At 35.3% G+C, this 20380-nt stretch overlaps 2 protein-coding genes and 1 long non-coding RNA gene across 5 annotated transcripts in view; 2 read left to right on the forward strand and 1 right to left on the reverse strand.

Annotated features, from left to right (window-relative positions):
- Window positions 1–18295, forward strand: part of CalpC (calpain C) — an 80983-nt gene extending 62688 nt beyond the window's left edge. For all 3 annotated transcript variants that reach the window (XM_031970463.2, XM_031970465.2, XM_031970464.2), the window contains 12 exons: window positions 9882–10065; window positions 12024–12098; window positions 12530–12699; window positions 14109–14281; window positions 15100–15194; window positions 15529–15761; window positions 16297–16466; window positions 16766–16824; window positions 17333–17480; window positions 17567–17683; window positions 17773–17831; window positions 18019–18295. In XM_031970463.2, coding sequence (XP_031826323.1) covers window positions 9882–10065; window positions 12024–12098; window positions 12530–12699; window positions 14109–14281; window positions 15100–15194; window positions 15529–15761; window positions 16297–16466; window positions 16766–16824; window positions 17333–17480; window positions 17567–17683; window positions 17773–17831; window positions 18019–18045 — 1510 coding nt within the window. In that variant the 3' untranslated portion in view covers window positions 18046–18295. The remainder of the gene's footprint in view (window positions 1–9881; window positions 10066–12023; window positions 12099–12529; window positions 12700–14108; window positions 14282–15099; window positions 15195–15528; window positions 15762–16296; window positions 16467–16765; window positions 16825–17332; window positions 17481–17566; window positions 17684–17772; window positions 17832–18018) is intronic.
- LOC116424278 (uncharacterized) lies at window positions 730–14210 on the reverse strand. Its single transcript, XR_004234431.2, has 5 exons — window positions 14146–14210; window positions 9845–10037; window positions 7450–7600; window positions 6540–6789; window positions 730–1375 (listed from the first exon to the last, which is right to left on the reverse strand). It is a non-coding gene; the product is annotated as an uncharacterized LOC116424278 (long non-coding RNA).
- Window positions 18296–18779: 484 nt separating the features above from the next.
- LOC116424276 (vesicle transport protein GOT1B) lies at window positions 18780–20315 on the forward strand. Its single transcript, XM_031970471.2, has 4 exons — window positions 18780–19122; window positions 19244–19335; window positions 19420–19598; window positions 19695–20315. Exons 1-4 carry the CDS (start codon window positions 19098–19100, stop codon window positions 19819–19821), a joined length of 423 nt encoding a protein of 140 aa, XP_031826331.1. The 5' UTR covers window positions 18780–19097; the 3' UTR covers window positions 19822–20315.
- The last annotated feature ends 65 nt before the right edge of the window (window positions 20316–20380 follow it).

The raw sequence follows: 20380 nt of genomic DNA on the forward strand, positions 1-20380 counted from the left end.
TCGAATTTTTTCAACAAAATATGATTATGTATATATTATATATATAATAACCGCGTAATTTGCAAAGACTCCTGGCACTAGAACAGTTAAAGGGGACTCTAGCTAGAGACGTCCTAAATACAGATAAACTTTCTTCTAGGTGTATAATTATGACCTGTTTTATATTTATGTATATTTTCTCTAAGTCAGAATGTCACAAAATGAAATGAATGAAATGAATGCAGATATTCGCTAGCTTTGGAAAACCTTCTCGAAAAGCGTCGATTATTAGCAGACATAATATCGTCTTCACAAACTAGAAATAATAATGAAGAAAGAAAAATCTCCACGGATTCCTGCACATTATACCGCACGTTACAATATTAAATGAAAACACACGTAAATATAATTTATTCTCGTTTGCACAAAACATGAAACATTGATCGTCACAAATCTGCGACGCTGGTAGCGAACGTGTTAATTATACATATATCGTCGGGCAACGGTGACTGACACGACCTGAACGGAAAGTACTTATGTTGTCAATCACCGCTGATGATTAACAAGCGAATGGTCCATATTTCCTCTCGACGGTTGATACGTTCGTGGACAGTAAAACTGTTAATGAGCTGTAAAGACACTCAGTAACTTTCGGTTGACCCTTTGCGGACGAGAATTTTTTAAACTTTTAAAAACCTTTTTCATAAAAAAGCTGAGTTATGCAACGCAGTCCTAAATACTAGAAAAAAAACTGCATATCAATCTCTCGTTATTTGCATAATCAAATTATTAACTTGCAGCTTTCGAATTTAGGTACCAAAACTCGAAGTCTTCAGTATGACGGCATTCGACCGCAAATAGTTAAAGTGCCTAATAATTTTAAAAAATTGAGGTTGCATAGAATTAAATGCATGATAATGTGACTTATAAATTTGAATGTTACAACATTCGTAGAATTTTGCATCGCAATGAACATTAATCCTCCAGCATTCGCATGGAACGTGTTAATTTCTCTCGCCACGCGAAATGACAAAGTCACAGTCACGATGACTTACTCGCGTGACTAACGGCGAACGTGTTCAATCAACGTTCGCCGCGGCGTTTCGAGAAGTCTCGAGGGAAACAGTGGGAATTCCTGAAGCGATGCGTCCCGTATGATAATCCATCGATGACTTTCGTGACGGCGATACATTGCTATTCCGCTCGGTCTGGTTTAATGTTCTCCAAGATGGCGTCTGGTCGAATGACACACTTATTCGCCGCGGATCGAGGAGGATCGTTTGTTGCCTGACCTTTCCTCTTCCACGATAACCCTGCCGCCATAGATCCCATCGATCCGGAGAACGTCCGGGGCTGAGTACAGGCGCGTGTTAACCCTTTACACTCGTATGTCATGCTGCAGATGACAATACAAATTTATTATAGAACGTTAAAAATTATTTGAAAAGGTACCACACTTTAGAAGATTATAAAAACTCAACCTTATTATGATAATAATAAGTAAAATAAATATAAAAGTAAAAGTAAACACAAGCTTGCACCCAACAACAGTGAAAATAAATCGAGTACAAAGGGTTAATTCTATACAGACAAATGTCGACATTTCAGCGAGATGAAATTTTCGTATTTGGAAGATTAACAGAGAAAGGTATCGAACCCGGAAATTGAAGTGCAAGTAGAGTCATTCAAGGTTGGCACATTGCAATTTTGTTCTCGTGCCGAATTTCAATTTGAAGGGGTGGAGCCACCCCTTGAAAAAATGCAAACGTTCCTTTTCCGTGGATTATCTTCAGAACAGCAGGAGATAGCGAAAAGAAGTTTCAACGAAAAACACATTGTTCTTTCGCGTCTATAGAGTTGCAAAATAGAATTTTTCAAAATTTTATTTTAAAATTTTATAAACGTGCAAAACAATTTATTTTTCGTTTAGACCTTTTTTTTAAACATTTCTTCGATTAATTCCAATCGAAAGCTTGAATAACTTTCAGCTGAGCATCTCTGATTTATCCAGTAAACTTTACATTTAGAGCGAAGATACGAATCGGTTAATCGCGGCGACGAGTATTGAAATCAGTTAGAAAGCTCATAGGTATCGCGTGCCAACGAATAACGAAAGAATTATGCTGGACGCGCTTCTCCGGCGATTTCCATTAGAAATCCAGTAGCCGCGGTGCTTGAACCGGCGAAGAGGATCGCCGGCGTACACCGAGCAACGCGTTCGAGTCGCGCTTCGGTTCTGGAGGTACGGTTTTTACGTCTTCCAATTACGCCGTGACTATTCCGCGGAGACTTACTGATGTTGGTAAGAACATTACAGAGCATTAATTTTTACTATTATTATTATATTATATTATATTATATTGCGTAATATTAAATAATATACTATGGTATTATAAATTTATTTATCATGTTTATTTAGTTTTTGTTTGTTGGAATGAAGTATTGTGAATCGGAAATTAAATTTTTATATTGTATTGTGTTGTGTGACGTAGTATAATATAATATGGTATGATATATAATAATATAATATATGATATGATATGATATGATATAATTGAATAGAATAGAATAGAATAGAATAGAATAGAATAGAATAGAATGTACCTAAATTAGTATTACAAGTTCACTACAAATTTTCATTTTATTTCGTTCATTTATCCGCAATAAAAAGTATTAAGAACTACAAATTAAATAAGATAATCCAAGAATCAACGAAATATTTCATCACAGAAATTCAAAAACCTTCCCAAAGCAGAAGCAAAAAAGCAACATTACCAAGTGAACGTGTTAAAAAGGGAAACCTTTAAATTCGGTTCCCAATGCAAAAAGCAAACATGGAAAAATCGATGTAATCACGTGCATAAAGAACGAACTGAGTACTTTATCACCGAGATTCAAAAACCTTCGCAAAGTAGAGGTAAAAAGCAATGTTGTTAAGCGCACGAGGTTAAAAAAGGAACTGTTCCGTCGAGAAACGCTCCCCCGCGCGATAAACGGAAATCCGTAAAAGCTCGAGCCGTTCAGTCCGTCGTTCGAGCAGAAAAAAAAGAAGAAAATGAATGTCCGCCGATACGCGTCGCGTGTGCCGGCCGACTCGAGAGATCAGAATTCGGCATAGCTTCAGGATAAGCCGGTATGCCGGGTTATATTCAGCGGGCACCGTATATTTGTGCACGCACATGCCAGCTAAGCAAGTATAAACCGCGGATACTTTCACTCGGCGAGTAGTCGGTTCGTTGCTTGCCAGCAATGGATCGGAGGTCAGTGCACCGGTGACCACAGTCCATGCTCGTATCCGCGGCCACGAAACCACCGCAACATCGTGCACCGTCGATGCCGCTCGAAAATCGAACCCTCATTAACCCTTTGCGGACGAGAATTTTTCAAACCTTTAAAAACCCTTCCCATCAGAAATTGAATGACGTATGGAAACTGTAGATATCAGAAAAAAAGAACGAGGATTCTTCAAACCTTTAAAAACCCTTTCCATCAGAAATTGTATGATGTATGGAAATTTTAAGTATCAGAAAAAAGAACGAGAATCTTTCAAATCTTTAAAATTTCTTTCCGTCAAAGATTGAATGATGTATCGAAATCTTAATCTCTAATCTCTTTTCTTTAAATTCAGATGCACGGTCCTATTTTGATCTAGCGTATAAATATTTGTGACATATTCGTTATTCAGATTACTTTAATTTTCAATATGAAAATTCTTTCTTACTCCTCCTAACTTTTCCTGTTACATATTTTCACATCGCATCATTACTATTAGGTACCGCAAAAAATTCGTGCGATTTTTTTTTGTTAGCAATGAATTGAGGTCTGATTTCAATGAATACTTCAGTAGTTTAATTAATGAAATTGGTATTAGCAACAAGTTGTGTTTATGCCGTTGGTATCAAATAAAATTAAATAAAATTAAAATTATTTTATAAAAACGTTCTCTGTGTTCAAATTTCCATTTAAGAACCCGCACGAACTTTTTCCGGTATCTAATATTAACACTGGTATTTTTAACGAATTAATCGAGTTAATTAACACACCCAGTATAAGACAGAAACCGTAACGCGATGACAGCAGCGTGAAACGGATTTCAAATGACATTGCGCATCTACAAGCGACTTCATCACCCCGTTAGATGGTCACGGGACGGAAGTACGTCAATGGCAGAACTCGCGTTACCGTTTGTTCACAAACTGACAACGGTATAGTCACACACAGTCAGCAGAGTGTTTCGAGATCGTTCCTAGGTACGCTGACCCCCGCGACAATCGCAGATGTCCTCCGCATTACACGAATTTCCTCCTGTCCTTGACTTAGCACTTTGAAACCTAAGATAGGGAACAAATGAAATAATGGGAAGTTTCTATACTTCTACCATAATATATGTTTAACCCTTTGTACTCGAGAGATAACTCTCAGTCACCACTTGATTTTTCTATGTAATTACATATTTATTAAATTATTGACTCTATCGAATGGAAATAATATACGAATCAACAGAACATTTTGATTTAAATATTTTTTATTACACACTTAAGATGGAGAACAAACGAAATAATGAGAACTTTCTGTATTTCTGCTGAGGTGTATGTTTAACTCTTTGCACTTGAGTGATGACTCTCAGCCACCTGATTTAATATAGCAAAATTATAAAGTCTTATATGCAATATTAAGCGTTGCATAATGCGTTGATATGTGAAATTTAATTTAAATATAGAATTTGAATTCGAAAAGCTTTGTTCCTTAATTTATGTATGTTCTCTTATTAGTTAGTTTCGAAAACTGTCGTCTATATCTCAGTGGATAATGTTGGATATTTCTATATAGCGAAGAAATTTAGTAGAAAAGAGTATCCTGTATGTAGGACATTAAAATGGTCGCAATTTTGGCACTTAAAAAAGATCGTTCTGGGGTTTCTAGTTTTTATTCTTGATCTATAAATAATTGCAATATATTTAAGAATACTAAAAGAAAATTATAAAACTTTAAATCCCTCTAATATGACTAATAGTAATTGCTGGTAATGTTGATAAGATAAACACTTCTTATCGCCTTCGTTTATTTTTTAATCTTTAGATTAAGAAGTTGCAATCTCGGAAATGGCAGCTATCAGAAAGACATACTTACAGTTACCAATCTTTCTATAAATTCATTATCATTAACTCCACAGAATTCTCTGCTCAATTCGCCATCTGCCCGGCAGGCTCAACAACAGCCTATTCTGCACACAATCGTGCTTTCATTACGGCGGTCATGATTAAACCATAAATCATATGATTAGATCGCGACACTGGTCACATCCCTACGTAAACTACCGTAATCAAGAAATTCCATTTAAATAAATTTCATCGATCATACGAATAGTCTTGACCCTTCAGATTCTATTTCTATAAGGTAAATGTACCAATAACCAGCTAATTAAGGTTACATAAATATTTATATGCATATATAAGTATGTTTGTATTTGTAACATAATAATGATATTATTTATAACGTATAATATAATAAATAGTTTATAATATCCTTATATTATATATAATATACAATAAGAAATAATGACAATAAAAAAGTATTACACAATATACCTTATAGTCTTAACTGGTTTAGTTATCAACATCTTTACCTTAACACTTAGGCAACCGCCTGAGAAGAAACTATGTAACTATAACCTTTTTCATTAACTTTAATTGAACTCAATCAATAGAATTCATTAAAATCTCCAGTTTGAAGTTTACTGAATAATAGGAAAGTAAACAAAATAAATGGGAATGCATTGCCGATGGAAAACTGGGAGATCTCCCCATTTAGTTGGTTATGTAGGTGTTAACACATTGACTGCCACAGCGGTCACCAGTGACCGGAGCTTCCAAATAACGAGGAAATGATTATACCTTAGCAGCGGCCGCAACACCGCGCGGCTATGCTTGTGTCATCTCACAAACGCGCTCACATAAACAGAATTCAATTTAGTGGTAACAAAAGTTTTTCGCGATTACCTCAGAAACTAAATGTCAACGACATTTTGTTCAAAGGAAAAAGTTGTTCAAAATATGCATTTCTCGCAATATTTCATAGTTTCATTAAAATCGGTTACAAACAAGATTTACTAAGATATTAACGAGGAAATAATTATGACTTGTAAGATAACTGATGAAAAAAAATGTTCTGCAGCGTGAATAACTTGATAATAATGTAACGCAAGAATTGTGGTACCGAATAATGAATAATTCTTCCTCTTTAGCTTTGCTACGGAAATAATAAGAGAAACATGAAACGCTGGTGTTTTTCGTGGCAGCGTGTTAACACTAGAACTAACCGAACGGGTCAAAATGACCGATTCCTGATTTCTTCTTTTTGCGATTATTAAGAACATAACAGATTCTTCTCTGAGAAGTGATTAAAGAAATTGATTTGGCAATACCCAAACTGAATTGTAAATCAATTAAAGCTTCAATAGCTGTACTTTTGTAGTTTCTATAGAGGAAATTCAAAAAGTCAATTTCGGTGCTTGGTAGTTCTAGTGTTAACAAACAAATAAATCTCAAATAATCCGACACCTTGTATCCGAGCCCAACCGCCTAGCCGTCCATCTATCCACGTCAAACATTCATTTCCGTTGAACACAGCTCAATCAATGAAACGGGCGAGCATCATTACCCAGTTGTCTCGTCCCATTTTCAATCCGCTTCGGAACAGTCATTCCGCAGATCCTTTTGCCGCGACGGTGAATCGCGGAACACCGATTCGGAAGGCCATACCAGGCATAATTGGAAAACGGATCCGCTCCTCGCGTTCCGCTCGTCTTCCCTGAGAAAATACCCATGCCATGTGACTGGGCTCGCCCGTGTGAATGGTTACGGTTTAGAGATTAACCTGGCCGCCGTGCTTCTACACGCGCGTAAACGAAAGCTCGGGCCAGATAAAACGCATTCGAGGCGTCGGCGTTGCCGGTAGGACGAGCCTAGAGAAAACCCCGTTATCTCTAAAATGCTAATTCCCTGTAGGAAACAGCACCGTGCAACAGATATGATCGGTTTCTCTCCTGATTTTCGTCGGCTGCTGGCTTTATCAATCCTCGCGAGATCTACGTTCTTTCTTTCCATCTCTTGCCTTTCTATTTTTTTTTGTTACAGTTCGGTGTGGACGGGCATGACACATTTCTTTATTAACCCCTTGTCTTATGATTTGTTTCTCAACTGTGGTTATTACAACTTTCTCGTCAATTATTTATTTAAAACAGGGATAAGTTCTGTGCGTATTCTATGTCGAGCTTTACTCTAAAATATAATAATTGATAACGGATAATATTTCATTTGAATTCACAATAATGGAGTAATATTTATGTTTATTAAATTCTGTTTAAAATCTTCACCGCGAGTCCCAAACGTTATTGTAAGACAAGAGGTTAACGCTTATTCACGATAAACATATGGACATGCATGTATTTACGATTGTTTACGCATTTACCTTGTAGCTGTTTCTTTTCTCTTGCTTCTCTATTTTTCTGTTACGGTTGGACGTGGATGATCGCGACATCTCTGTTCATTGACACTCATGTACGCTAACAACGCGGTCTTCTGTGCGTATAATTGAATCCACTTAACTGAATGGCCCAGATCTATGAACAGTTCATTTCCTGAATTCATACAAGTGAAAACAATTGAATGTTTCTCTCGGAAAGAAATGGGAGACCAAGAAATAACAATTATAGAACCGATATAGCACCGATATAATAATAATTATGACTGTATGTCGGTTCTCCATAACTGTTTCAGTCGGAACCGATATACAACAGTTCGAAACAGTTATTTTAGGAAAACAACTTGCACTATCCCAGCCGCGAAACTATTAAATCCACTATATCCTAACATTTCCACTGATTTCCACCTGAAATTCTATTCACGATTCGCGAACGATGGGAAACATGTCTAAGCTTCTACCGAGAGATTAACGATCTAAAGCTAGGAATGGTACTTTCATCGAGGATCGATGACGAGCGTGTGAGAAATCACGATCACACACGTGGATACCCAGGTTACTCGAACCTCCGGGCACTCGGGTAAAGAAGAAGGTCGCGCGGGTCAACAAATTTTCTAGACGTCCGCTTTCCCTGTATGGTCCGGTCTGGCAACCTTGCTAGAAAGACTCTTCGCAGGTTTTCACCGCGGTTCGCCCTTTCACGAGCACACACGTTGCGAAGTACTCTTGCAGTGCAGCTCTCACATCTTGAACAAGGTCCACCAAGTTAAAAGTGCAGAAGGGCAAGAGGAAGACGCCACTCCCGATGATCGTTGCCCTAATTATAGCAACGTTGACGCCCCGATTTGGACTCATTTTTATTATTGGCCGAGTCACGTAAACGAAGAGCGCAAATGAAACAGAATACGACAAAGTGAAATATAACGGTGGAAAATGAACATGGACGTAATGGCGTTGAAGAAGGAAGGAATTAAAAAAAATAGGAGAGAAGGAGAGAGCGTTTCGTTGGGGATCGACCAGTGGACTTAATCGATAAGATTTTCTGGTAGACCTGTGTCTTAGACAAGGGGTGCGTGTTTTGTTTAATCAGGCGATGCCTGATTGGTTACTTAACTACCGGATGGATCAAAATGACCCATTCCTGATTTCATGTTTTTCAGTTATTCGACAGATAACAGATGCTTCTTTGAGAAAGTACTAAGGAAACTGGTTTAGCAATACACAAACTGAATCGCAAACCAACTGAAGTCTCAATGATTGCACTGTTCAGGTTTCTACAGAACAATTTCGAAAAGACAATTTAACTCCTCGGTAGTTCTAGTGTTAAAAGAGGAGAAAAAGAATTGCCTCCGGTATGTTCCCGTAAAATTCTGAAATAATGTAAAAGAAATAACCGTGAAGTAAAGGTTAGGTAGCAGCAAGTAGATATAGTAGGTATAAAGCAAGAAGTAGCAGGAAAATTTTCAAAAATCCTGTATTCAGAAATGTTGGAGGTTTTCGGAATGTATGCGTTACGGGCAATACGATAAAGCGGGAGTTTTACATAAATTCCCTGGTGATTATGTATAATTATTCTCCAATACTTATTAGCAATTATGCATAATTGCCGGGGGGGTTTGTATAATTCCTGGATTAATCGAATTTACCGTAACATATATATATATATACAAATCGGTAATGACAGAGCAGGAAGGATAAAAGGCTTTTAGATCTCGTAGCCCTCTATTGGCAGAGTGTAGGAAGCTGCCGCTACAGCATCTCACTGTACCGTATTCTGTTTCATTTGCGTTCTTCGTTTACGCGACTCGGTCGATAACAAAAATGAGTTGAAAAGCGGTCGTTTTCCCCTTGTCCCTTTGCATTTTTAACACATTGAATGCCACGAGGGCGACTGATGACCCCCAACCAAATCCAATTACTATGGTTCATTCAATTAAACGACGATTATCTAGGAACATTTCTATATTACAAATAATGCTAGCTAATGCGGTGACATTCAGCTCGATGAATATGCAATAATAATAATGCAATTAAATCGAATGATTTACCCCTAATCGAACCACGATGTGACTTTGAGTCACATATGAACTTTTTATTCTCATAAGTGACTAAGAGTCACATCGTGGTATGATACGTTATAAAAACACGTGGTACGATTAGGGTTGACATTAAATTCTTTCCGTTTTATATATTGTGTTCTATGAAATCGTGCGGCATTCAACGTGTTAACTTGTAGGAGCTTGCTCAAGCGTGAGAGCTGTATTATACGTACATACGAATGGTCTCGTTGGAACGGCACCGGAGAGATTTCTCGCGCGCCTTCCGCGACCCCGGTTACGCGTAATTGATGGCCGATCGCCGGGGAATCCCATGACCAGCTTACCGCAGTGAAACTCATTTTCGTTTCGACTGGTTTCCAGGCTCCACGGCTCGTACGAGGCGCTCAAGTATGGCACCCTCTTGGACGGGCTGTCTGATCTCACGGGGGGAATCACGGAGAGCATCGCGATACGCCAGGACCCGACCGCCTGCGGGAGGGCACTCGCGAAACTTCTCGATATGACGTCCCTAATCACCTGTACAGTAAATAACAATCAGCAGCAGGTAAGATGGCTTCGTATTCTGAACGTGATCTTGTTTATTAACTCTTTGCGGACGAATGTCGGCATTCTAGCAAGATGAAATTGTTATATTTGGAAAGCTAAGTCGCGAACAAATGATTGAATTAGTCAAACAACAAGAGATCAGCATGTAGTTTTTTTCCTGTTAATTAAGCAATGGTGTATTATTTATCTTAATCTGCTGAAGGTTTCGTATATTTCAAAGAATCTTCGTCCGCAGGGTTAACATATTGCCGATCGCTAATGTTTTGCTAACATTTTCTACGGTACCGGTAATTTTAATCATATACAATTATTTTAGAAGGCGTGTAACGAATCTGCGATAATTTTTTGAGATTAATATATATTTGAATGAACCTTTTCTTGTTTAGACATTAGTAAGTTTAAAATTTTGTTTGTACGTGCTATTTGGTAAAATAGTTGCCTTTGTGGAATGGTACGTTACGAAAATTACAGATGTGCCGCCCATTGAAAACAACGAACGATTTTCAGTCTTGAGCCATAAGTTAACATTAGATATCCGAAATGATTTGAAAAATAAACACTTTTAATTTCAATGTTATAATTAATATATGAAGAAATCAAAAAAAAATCTATTGTTATAATTTTTATAAGGATTACATATTATATTTCTCGCCTATCGCTTGGCTAGACTGAGGAATGTAGGTCTAGTTGGTCAGTTTTTGCCTTCAGTCATCTCGTTTGCGATACTAATTTGCTATTCGTCAATATGGACACGTAACCAGTCGAAACTGCAATAAAAACTGACGACAGTGCTGCGATACTCAACCCGTGCACCCTCGGGTTGGCGCGGCCCTGCTTGAAACTTATATAATCTCGCAAGACAGTAATACTATTTAACGCGAGCAGCGTATTAGATATCCATGGTTTACGTTACTAATTAATTTTCCACCCTGACCAAATAGAACTACGTAAGTACCTTTCAGGTGGCCTCTATCTATCGACTCGCGAAGATACTCGCTAGGATCGAAAAAGATTAATTTGATCCACTCGGAATCATATGATAAAAACTAATCGATTTCATGGAGGATGCGAATTAGATGTCAGCCTAAGATTAAGAGGATCAAATTCGTCCGAAGTGAATCTTGCATACTAGAATCAGGCTGTCTGTTTACTGAAATGATTAACTCTGCGAAATAAGAAGCAAAAAAGTTTAATTAAATTACACGTGTAAAGAACCATTTAAGTATTTCAGTATTAAAATTTGAAAAAAAAATGTAGATAATGGAGTTAGTCGTTTTGGCCTGTAAATGGAGCAATTAATGCTTGAATTGAATACGGTCGGAGTCTGATTTGTAGCACGCAAGGGTGAATCTTGAATACCTATGCTTGCTTAGAACAGAACTTACAATCGTAACACAGTTCGAGGATTTATCTTCGAAACACTTTGAAATAGTTTAAGTCTGAAGTTCTGATTTTGGCAATTAAATCTAAGACCTAAAGGTCTACACTCCAAGGTCCATTAAAAAGAAATTGATTCCTAGACCAAGATTCTCTGCAAACTTTTCAGGTCTAAATATGAGCCTATAGTTATATATTGATTTTGAACATTTCCCTTTAAATAGAAAATCAAATAATCACCGTGGAATGTATTTTACTTTATTATTACAGGTATAGTTTAAATCTTTTGAACATGTAAAATGCATAAAATAGTATATCCTTGAAGCCATTTTTATTATTATTGCAATTGTTACACGGGAAAAGCCTTTTTATTATTTCGCGGTACCAAACTCAATGCTAATAACATTTATTTTAAATCTAAACAGTTAAGAACCAATGAAACGTTTTAATGATGAAGTCTTTAAAAAACCGAAAAATGGATAATTTTAACTCTCAAGTACGCGCGACAACTAAGAAAGAGTTTTGTTCGTTGAAATTGATCATTCATTCGAGTAATCGTTTCAATTCATTCTAACCCAGATTCGCGCCAGCACGGAAAAACTCGCCAATGGCATCCAAATGGGCATCAATTACAGACTCTACGCTATTGTAAGGGTGAGTATGACGAAAAATAGCATACCCAAATATACGAAGTTTATGAAGAAATATATGAAGTTTCTCGAACGAAACTGCAAAATGTTTGTTTTGTTTGTTTATTTATTTTTATTGCCCTTTCTTTTCGTATCCTTTCATATTACATTCACCTTCCATTCAATGTAAATTTTCAAATTTTACATACAGTTAAATAAAATATTTCTTCATTTCAATGTAAAGTTTCAAATTTTGCACGTAATTAAATAGAATGAATATGATATGACACCTTTTCGAAAATAACTGTGTTACCGCCGTTCTGTATAAATTCATACTATACACGTGTAGCGGAGTGCCCAACCGAAAAAATGTTTTTTTCTCGTTCGTGAAACTATTTAGATGTTCTGCGATTGTCCCCATTCGTGTGCCATGATGTATCATTGCGTAAAATGCAGGTGGAGACATTCAGTGGCGAGGCAGTCCCGTTAGTAAAATTAAGAAATCCTCTTGGTCCTGGTGGGGAGTACGTCGGTGCTTGGGCAAGAGGTGGCCTCGAATGGGATGAAATACCGCCGATGGAAAGGGAACGTTTAGCGGTCAGAAACATGGCCGAGGGGGAATTCTGGTGAGTTAAACGAATTTTTTTTTAACGCTATCTACGCCCTTCCACGCACACTGCACTACTTAACACATTGTACGCCGGCTGATTTGCAGCTACTAGAAACAGGAGCGTCGATGATTATATTAATATATTTTTAAACATCAATCAAACCAAAATTTGTAATTTATTAAAAAGAATAAGGAATTCGATTTTGTAATCTTATTTTAGATTTATGTTATACATATCTAAAATGTTAAATGTAGCAATTAAATGATAGACTAAAAATCTCGCATTATTGCGGGGCCGGCGCACAATGTGATTGTCCGGTGAAAATGAAGAAAATCTAATTGCTGCAAATTTCCGACGGTAAAACGTCAAGGGTCAGAAATTCGAGAATTTGTTTTGAAGTATTAGTCTTTTAACGATCTGTTGTTTGAAACGAAGAACAGAACTTGAAGAAACGTGAATTCACGTCAACGGTCGCGAACGTGTTAACACGTTGACCGTCACGGTGATGATCTTCCAAATCGTTTAAAAACAATTGAAAGAAGGAACCTGATGTCAAATGAAAATATTTGTAACATAAGTAGCTGAATAATAGTGGAACTTAACACTATTCTTGATATTAAATACAATTTAACAAGCATGAATATTACTCAATTCTTTTAAATTCAAATTAAATATGATTCTCCTGTTATCACTTACTATACAGAACAAATATAAACATGGAATATACCTAGAATTTTTCTGTTTTTTCAGTAAATCATCAATAACAGAATAGTCGTATCGATAATAGTTTAGAAATAAATTATAGATCAATGTTGTTAACATACAAAAGTGAAAACTATAAATTGATATGTGAAAGCGAAATATATAAGTCAATAGTAAAAATAGTCAAATAGGGCGAAAATTATTCTTCTTAATTTTACTGTTATCCTTGTACAGTCGAAGCAATACAAGTTAGTACGTCTGACTATTGAATACCACTACCACTAGCACCGGAATTTCGCAACGAACATATGATTTATCTCCTCTAAACTCTATTGCTCAGCTTAATTATTGATCCACAGTGTATTCTCACGGTGCTAAATCGCATGACGCCGGTGCAGGTACATAAAAACATTCTTAAAAACGTTTCAACTTCCCCTACCGATCGAAAGGGAGTACCTATACGCGTATGCCCGTTCAATAAATTTCAATTGCCGTAATAAATTCGCTATTCCATTAAACCGACGCACCGTTGAATTATTGAAATAATTGAATATCGTGTATCGTCTCTGTGTTCCCCTTTAATTATTTCCGACTTCGGTGAACAACAGGAGATGATCGTTTGGAGATGTCGCGGCTGAAGGGTTGAGATTGAAGGAAATTAAGAAAGGCTCTTCTGTGGTCAGTAAAAATGAATAAAAATGAATAAAAATTCATTTGCGCAGGATTTCTTACTCAGACTTCGTGAGAACGTTCACTCACCTGGAAGTCGTGCATCTCGACGCCGAAACGTCGAGGGACGAGCCGTCGTTGCATAGCAAGCACACTTGGCAAATGAAACTCTATCAAGGCAGCTGGAGGAGAGGCGTTACCGCGGGAGGATGTCGAAACAATCAAGGTTCGTTTTACGGTCTGCTTCAATCAATTCGACGCTGGAAGCTTCGATATTACGGGGCTGTAAACGTTCGCCAAAGCAAAAGTTTAACCCCTTAGAACCTGATTTTTATATAGAATTATGTTCACTTACCTAATAACAATGGACAGCCATTCAATGCATCATCAGTAACGTTACACTTATACTTCAGGAAAGGTGCAACACCGTTTTTTAAGGTTTCTTGCGTATAAGAGTAGAAATGCAATGGCGTATAATGAACATGATTGCTCCCCAATTATGTCAAGATTCAACATTAAAGCGCTTGAACATTGAAGAGTCATCAATGAATCGCCACTATCACATAACATTTTGAACAACAAGATAGACTGTCTTGAACTGATCAATCAAATAAAATTAAATATATCAAATCATTCCCTCAGACACGATCCTCTATTGAATACACCGAATTATAAATCTAGATTTGGCAATACTAACATCATCAATAGGATGTGCACTACTGCAAATAAATGCAGTGACTAGATAGATTTTTTCTATGATAAGTTGAAATGCCTGTCACAGTTTTAATATTTGATCAGATATCGAAGCAGTAAAACAGTGTACATTATAATGTGCGCGTCGGGTCTGAAAGGATTGATGCTGAGTTTACGGACGTTTATTGTATACTTTATTCTATTATTCCTAGAAAAATTGATTCGTTTAGATCTTGGAAATCAGAGATAGATAGATCATTGGAATGCATATTCGTGCTATTGCATCAATCAAAATCGATGTAAACCCCTAGTGCTAATCTAACATCGGCAACCAATGCATTCCTGTTGCAGAAACTTTCCACATCAACCCGCAGTTGCACCTGATTCTTAGCGAGATGGAGGAAGTGATTGTTTCGTTGAACCAACATTCCATCATGGAACCAAAAGTAAGAGGTTCTTACAATATCGTAGATACAAAGGACTGTTTAACAAAGCAGTGTTTTTGGATTTGAACTTTAACACGTTGACTGCCATGGTGGTCACCGATAAACCAGTTCAATTATCTTGCATGGACAAGTACAATTAAAAATGATGTTCTTTTATTTGTAACTTTAATTCTTGTCGATTACTTTGCAAGAAAGTAATTAAAATTTATTTAGAAATCAAATCTGTTCTGATCCTTTTATGGCCATTTGAATATATATAATTCTGACATATGAAGATATGAAGGCTTAGACGTTTATTTTCTGAGAATATTCATTGATTGATATTCTGTTTAAGGTCATAGGCTTTACAGCATACACATTGCCGAAGAACAACACGGAGTCCATAAACAGAAAATTTTTCAAGAAAAATAAGTCATTGGTGAACTCGCAGTACACGAACAGCCGGCAAGTGAGCCACAGGTGTCAATTAGAACAAGGCGGTTATTTGTTAGTGCCGACCACCTTCGAGCCCACGCAGGAAACAAGTTTCACATTGCGAGTGTACAGTAGTAAGCCCTTGGAACTCAAGTAAGTGCAAAAACATGATCATCGGACTCTAGCTTAATACTATAATATTAATTTATAATATAATATTTTTATTTTCATCATATTTATAATATAATAACATAATGTATAATATTATCCAAAGTCGATTAAAAATTCTACACATTGTAAAAGGTATTTTAAATAAGTATTTTAAACGCGAGCGAAATTGTTACTTTTACTCTTTGCATTCAAAAGTTCATACTTATATATATTTATTATTTTCTAATAAAATATTGATTACACTTTTCATTTATTAAACAGAAATAATTAAATAGAACCAATAGATAGAACTATCATATTTTAATATTTTATGTCTAGTCACATTATATAATATATGATATTATATCAAACCAAATGGCGACAGTGAATCGTCTCTTGAGTGCGAAGGGTTAATAATAAACTGTTCCAGTATTTAGCAAAAATTTACTAAATACGACAATCAAGTTTAGAAAAATGAAAACAAATTTCTATCGTGGATACATTAAAATTGATGCTAAACTGATTAAAATTCCATCAGACTTTTGGATACACCGCCGTCCTTGATGAAGTCGGCCATCGTGAAAGCACCACCCCTTGAAGGCAAGGGTTTCTCGCAGTATGAAGCAGTTTTCCTGCAACTCGCCGATGAACACAGAACAGTGAACGCTTTTGAACTACAAGAGCTTCTCGAGGCTTGTTTACCGAACGGTAAGGAAACAATGAACCCATTACAGGTTTAAAAATGCAACTCAAATGATTAATTTAAAAAAATTGCATGAATCTTAAAATAATGTACGTCGAGTTAATTGTAATTTAAAAATCATAAATTTTTTGTTTTAATATCAATTTTTATATAATGCGTTAATGTATGAAGCGTTACAATAAAATAGCTTTGACCCTTGAATTAAGTGCGATTTCTCGTTAAAATTAGCTTGAAAATATTATCGTAATATTACGGTTGTTCCTGAAATGCAAATATGTATTTGATTATTGTATTTCATTCACAGACTACATCAAAAGCTGCGCTTGCATGGAAGTTTGTCGACAAGTGGTCCTCACAATGGACGTATCCTTGGGATTAATTTCAATATTTAGAATTTTACGTTTTACAATCATGTGCAACTTACTAAGCTTGAACTATAAAAACACTATAAAAAATGCAAATTGTTTTTGGTCAGTGATGATTTGCACATAAATCATATCATATACATATGGGACTATAATATATTAGATCTACCGGAAACTTCTGTTCGTTTTTTAATTAAAAGAAAATAATATATTTTTAATACGTTTATTAATATTTATTGTACAATATCATTTGTTTCGTTACTAATGACCTCTCCCCAGCGTAATGGTAATTTGTGGATTCCATTTCTGTAGAATGGCTCATCTTTGGAGACTCGAGATGACATTAACAGATTGAACTTTCCCATTATATCTAATATTATCAACCCTATTGTACCTTATTATTAATTCTTTGTAGCCAAACGCCACCATAATGGCGACTTCGAGCTTCGACATCGATAGTTATTCTTTTTATTTCTCTCGATTTTCCTTAAATTAATATTGAACAGAGCTCTGGTAGCGGTCGGTTAAAGTTCAACGATTTCAAGGATCTCATGTGCAGTTTGAAGTACTGGCAAGCTGCATTCAAGAAACACACTAAAGAGAAGACTGGTATCCTTAAGGCTGAACGTTTACGCGACGCCTTGCTGGAAGTTGGTAGGTTGACGAGCGGTATATCCACGTCGTGTTAAAATATGTACAAACAAAAGGAGTTCGAATGAAAGAAAGATTGCTTTAATTAGGATTTCAATTGAACACGGACGTGCTATCAATTTTAATTCTACGATACATGAGAAAGGATGGGACGCTCAGATTCGGTGATTTCGTCTCAGCGATATTGCACTTGAGTGACGCGTTCGGTATGCAAATCAATTTCCATGCTTTTATAATAAAAAGGATAAATAATTTCAATAATTGTATCAATTAATATTTTTTATTATAATTTCAGGAATATTCGAGAGTAAAGATCCCTTGCAGAATGGAACTATAAAATTAAGCCTAGCAGAGGTATATATTTATTTATTTTTTATTTAACATGTAGGTGTACCAATAAACATTCTATTTTTTAAAGTTACAATTGATTATAGAAAATTTGCTAGAGAGTGTTATTAAAAGATAAAGAACATTGGTACTTCTAGTGATTCAGTTACGTAAAAAAAATATCTGTGTAATTGATTTTTTTGTTTTTTTCCAGTGGCTGAGATCGTCCTTGATGTGTTAAATCAATCGACCGACGCGATGTTAATGTACCTTGAAACAAATATCTGTAAATAATGTTTTTTATGTCGTATGTAGATTTAAGTTATAGCCATATTAACGGTTAATGATCGAGCCCATCGTTTTATTGCTGTTTGTAAAATAATGTCATTTTTACTTTCATTAGCGATCATCATTCCATCATCCGATAAAACATTCTAAAATAACTATGTATAATATGTTGTTTGTATAAGAAATTCGTACTGGATAATAAATTTATCGTTATTTTGTACAGCCCCCTTATCCGAGACCCGCATAAGTAGTTATATCTAATTAATGTCTAATAAAGAAATAGATTTTAAAGTGTAATTTATTAATAAATATGCAAATTCATGTATGTGTATATATACATATATATACATATATATATTAATTCACAAAGAATTACATAAGAATTTATTTAATTTCTTTCAACTTCGCCGAAGTTGAATGAAATCCTTATTATTTATTATTTTATTAGCGTTATACAGTTTTATACATATACAAATATATTTAATCTGCAATTGACTTATTAAATAGACAAATCGAGGCGTGCATGAAACAGAATTGTGAGCATTACACCTAAAAACAGGAAATAAAATTTATTCCCAAACAATAATAATTATGGAAATTTTTGTTATCCCTTTGCAAATTAAATATATTTAACGTGAAAGTGTGAATTCACGTAAACCATCGCGAAAAAGCACGTGCACCAAGCAATGACGGGCAAGAATAGATTCACGTAAAATCTCATGCGCATGGGTGTGTGAAAGCGTTCACTTGACCATTGAATAGTCGATATTTTTAAACTTAATGAATACTATTGCTAATGTGGTTACGAAAACGCACACGAACTATTCATTTTACAGTTCTTGCAAGGTGATGAAAAACAGTAATCGGTTGAATCGTGTCATACCACATCTAATGACGTGGATATAGGTTAGGTTCTACATAGTGGTGGAATAGTTACCTAAATCTTTTCGAAACATTATTGTTAAAGTAATTTAAAAACTTGACACTGCAAATAAATAAAAAATAATGTTTGAAATCACAGATACACAGAGTAAGTTATTCGCAATTTTATGGCTTGCAAAGAAATATAGTAATCTATTGAAAATTTCATACAGTATGATAATCGAAAACGTGAGTCAACTTCAAATATTGTGACAATATTATAATTTTAGAGATTGGAGTAGGACTCGCTGGTTTTGGAATATCATTTCTTTTCCTTGGCGTATTATTACTTTTCGATAAGGGTTTGCTTGCTATTGGAAACGTAAGAATTTTTCATATGTATTTTTGTAAGCCTTAACAGTTTGCATTACTGTACATTTTTAATTGATGTATTGTTCGTACACAGATTCTATTTATATCTGGATTGGCATGTGTTATCGGTCCAAAGAGAACTCTAAATTTCTTTTTCCAAAGACATAAGATAAAAGCCAGCATCTCGTTCTTAGGAGGCATTATTGTTGTACTTCTTGGTTTTCCCATCATTGGAATGATCATAGAAACATATGGTTTTGTATTATTATTCAGGTATGTAACTGCCAATTGTTTGATAATTTAAATGTATATATAATTATGTATTTATATAATGTTTATAAAGTTTCATTTTTATCTTTATTATTACAGTGGTTTTCTACCAGTTGCAATAAACTTTTTACGAAGATTACCTGTATTAGGTACTATTTTAAATATGCCTGGTCTTAGTCGAATTTTAGACATGATTGCAGGAGATTCTAACAGAACGACCGTATGATGCGTTTCTTAAAATTACTGCTCAAAGAATGTATATAAGATTGAATGCTGTATATTGTGTCCCAAGATTTTCTGTCATTCCTTACTAGTGTTTTGTGGATCTCTTTTGTACTGTGTAAATATCAAAAATAGGTAACACAACTCGCTTATATATGTATCGATCATTCAACTTAATGTTAAAGTTATATAGAAATAATATATAGATTTTTCATTTTCGTATAAGACAAGCGTATTGAAAAGATTGTATGTGTGTAAAAGCATTCTAAAAACTTCAAGTGTAAGCAGGATGAGAAATGAAAGTTAAACAGGAAAACATTTCCTTGAAATCATTCATTTGCTGCATCAGTAAATTAATGATATTATGAGTTGAAGTTTTGTGCTTTTTATTTTGAGTGTTTGTACTAAGAAATCAATGAATGAACTGTATGACATAATGTCTAGTGTATGCTGAATGTAATTATTCTAAAAGAAAATATACCATTTTACTACACAAGAGTTGATTAAGTACATTTGTTGTTCACGTTTTTTCAATGAATGAAATGTGTAATTTATTTCACTAT

Source organism: Nomia melanderi, chromosome 7 (assembly GCF_051020985.1).
Source record: "Nomia melanderi isolate GNS246 chromosome 7, iyNomMela1, whole genome shotgun sequence".
NCBI lineage: Eukaryota > Metazoa > Arthropoda > Insecta > Hymenoptera > Halictidae > Nomia > Nomia melanderi.

Excerpts from the sequence above, each read along its gene's own strand:
- LOC116424276 (XM_031970471.2), top strand. The coding sequence starts at position 19,098 with ATGTTTGAAATCACAGATACACAGA. Across the intron at positions 19,336-19,419 it reads GTTTGCTTGCTATTGGAAAC|ATTCTATTTATATCTGGATT; the intron begins GTAAGAATTTTT and ends GTTCGTACACAG. Across the intron at positions 19,599-19,694 it reads GGTTTTGTATTATTATTCAG|TGGTTTTCTACCAGTTGCAA; the intron begins GTATGTAACTGC and ends TTATTATTACAG.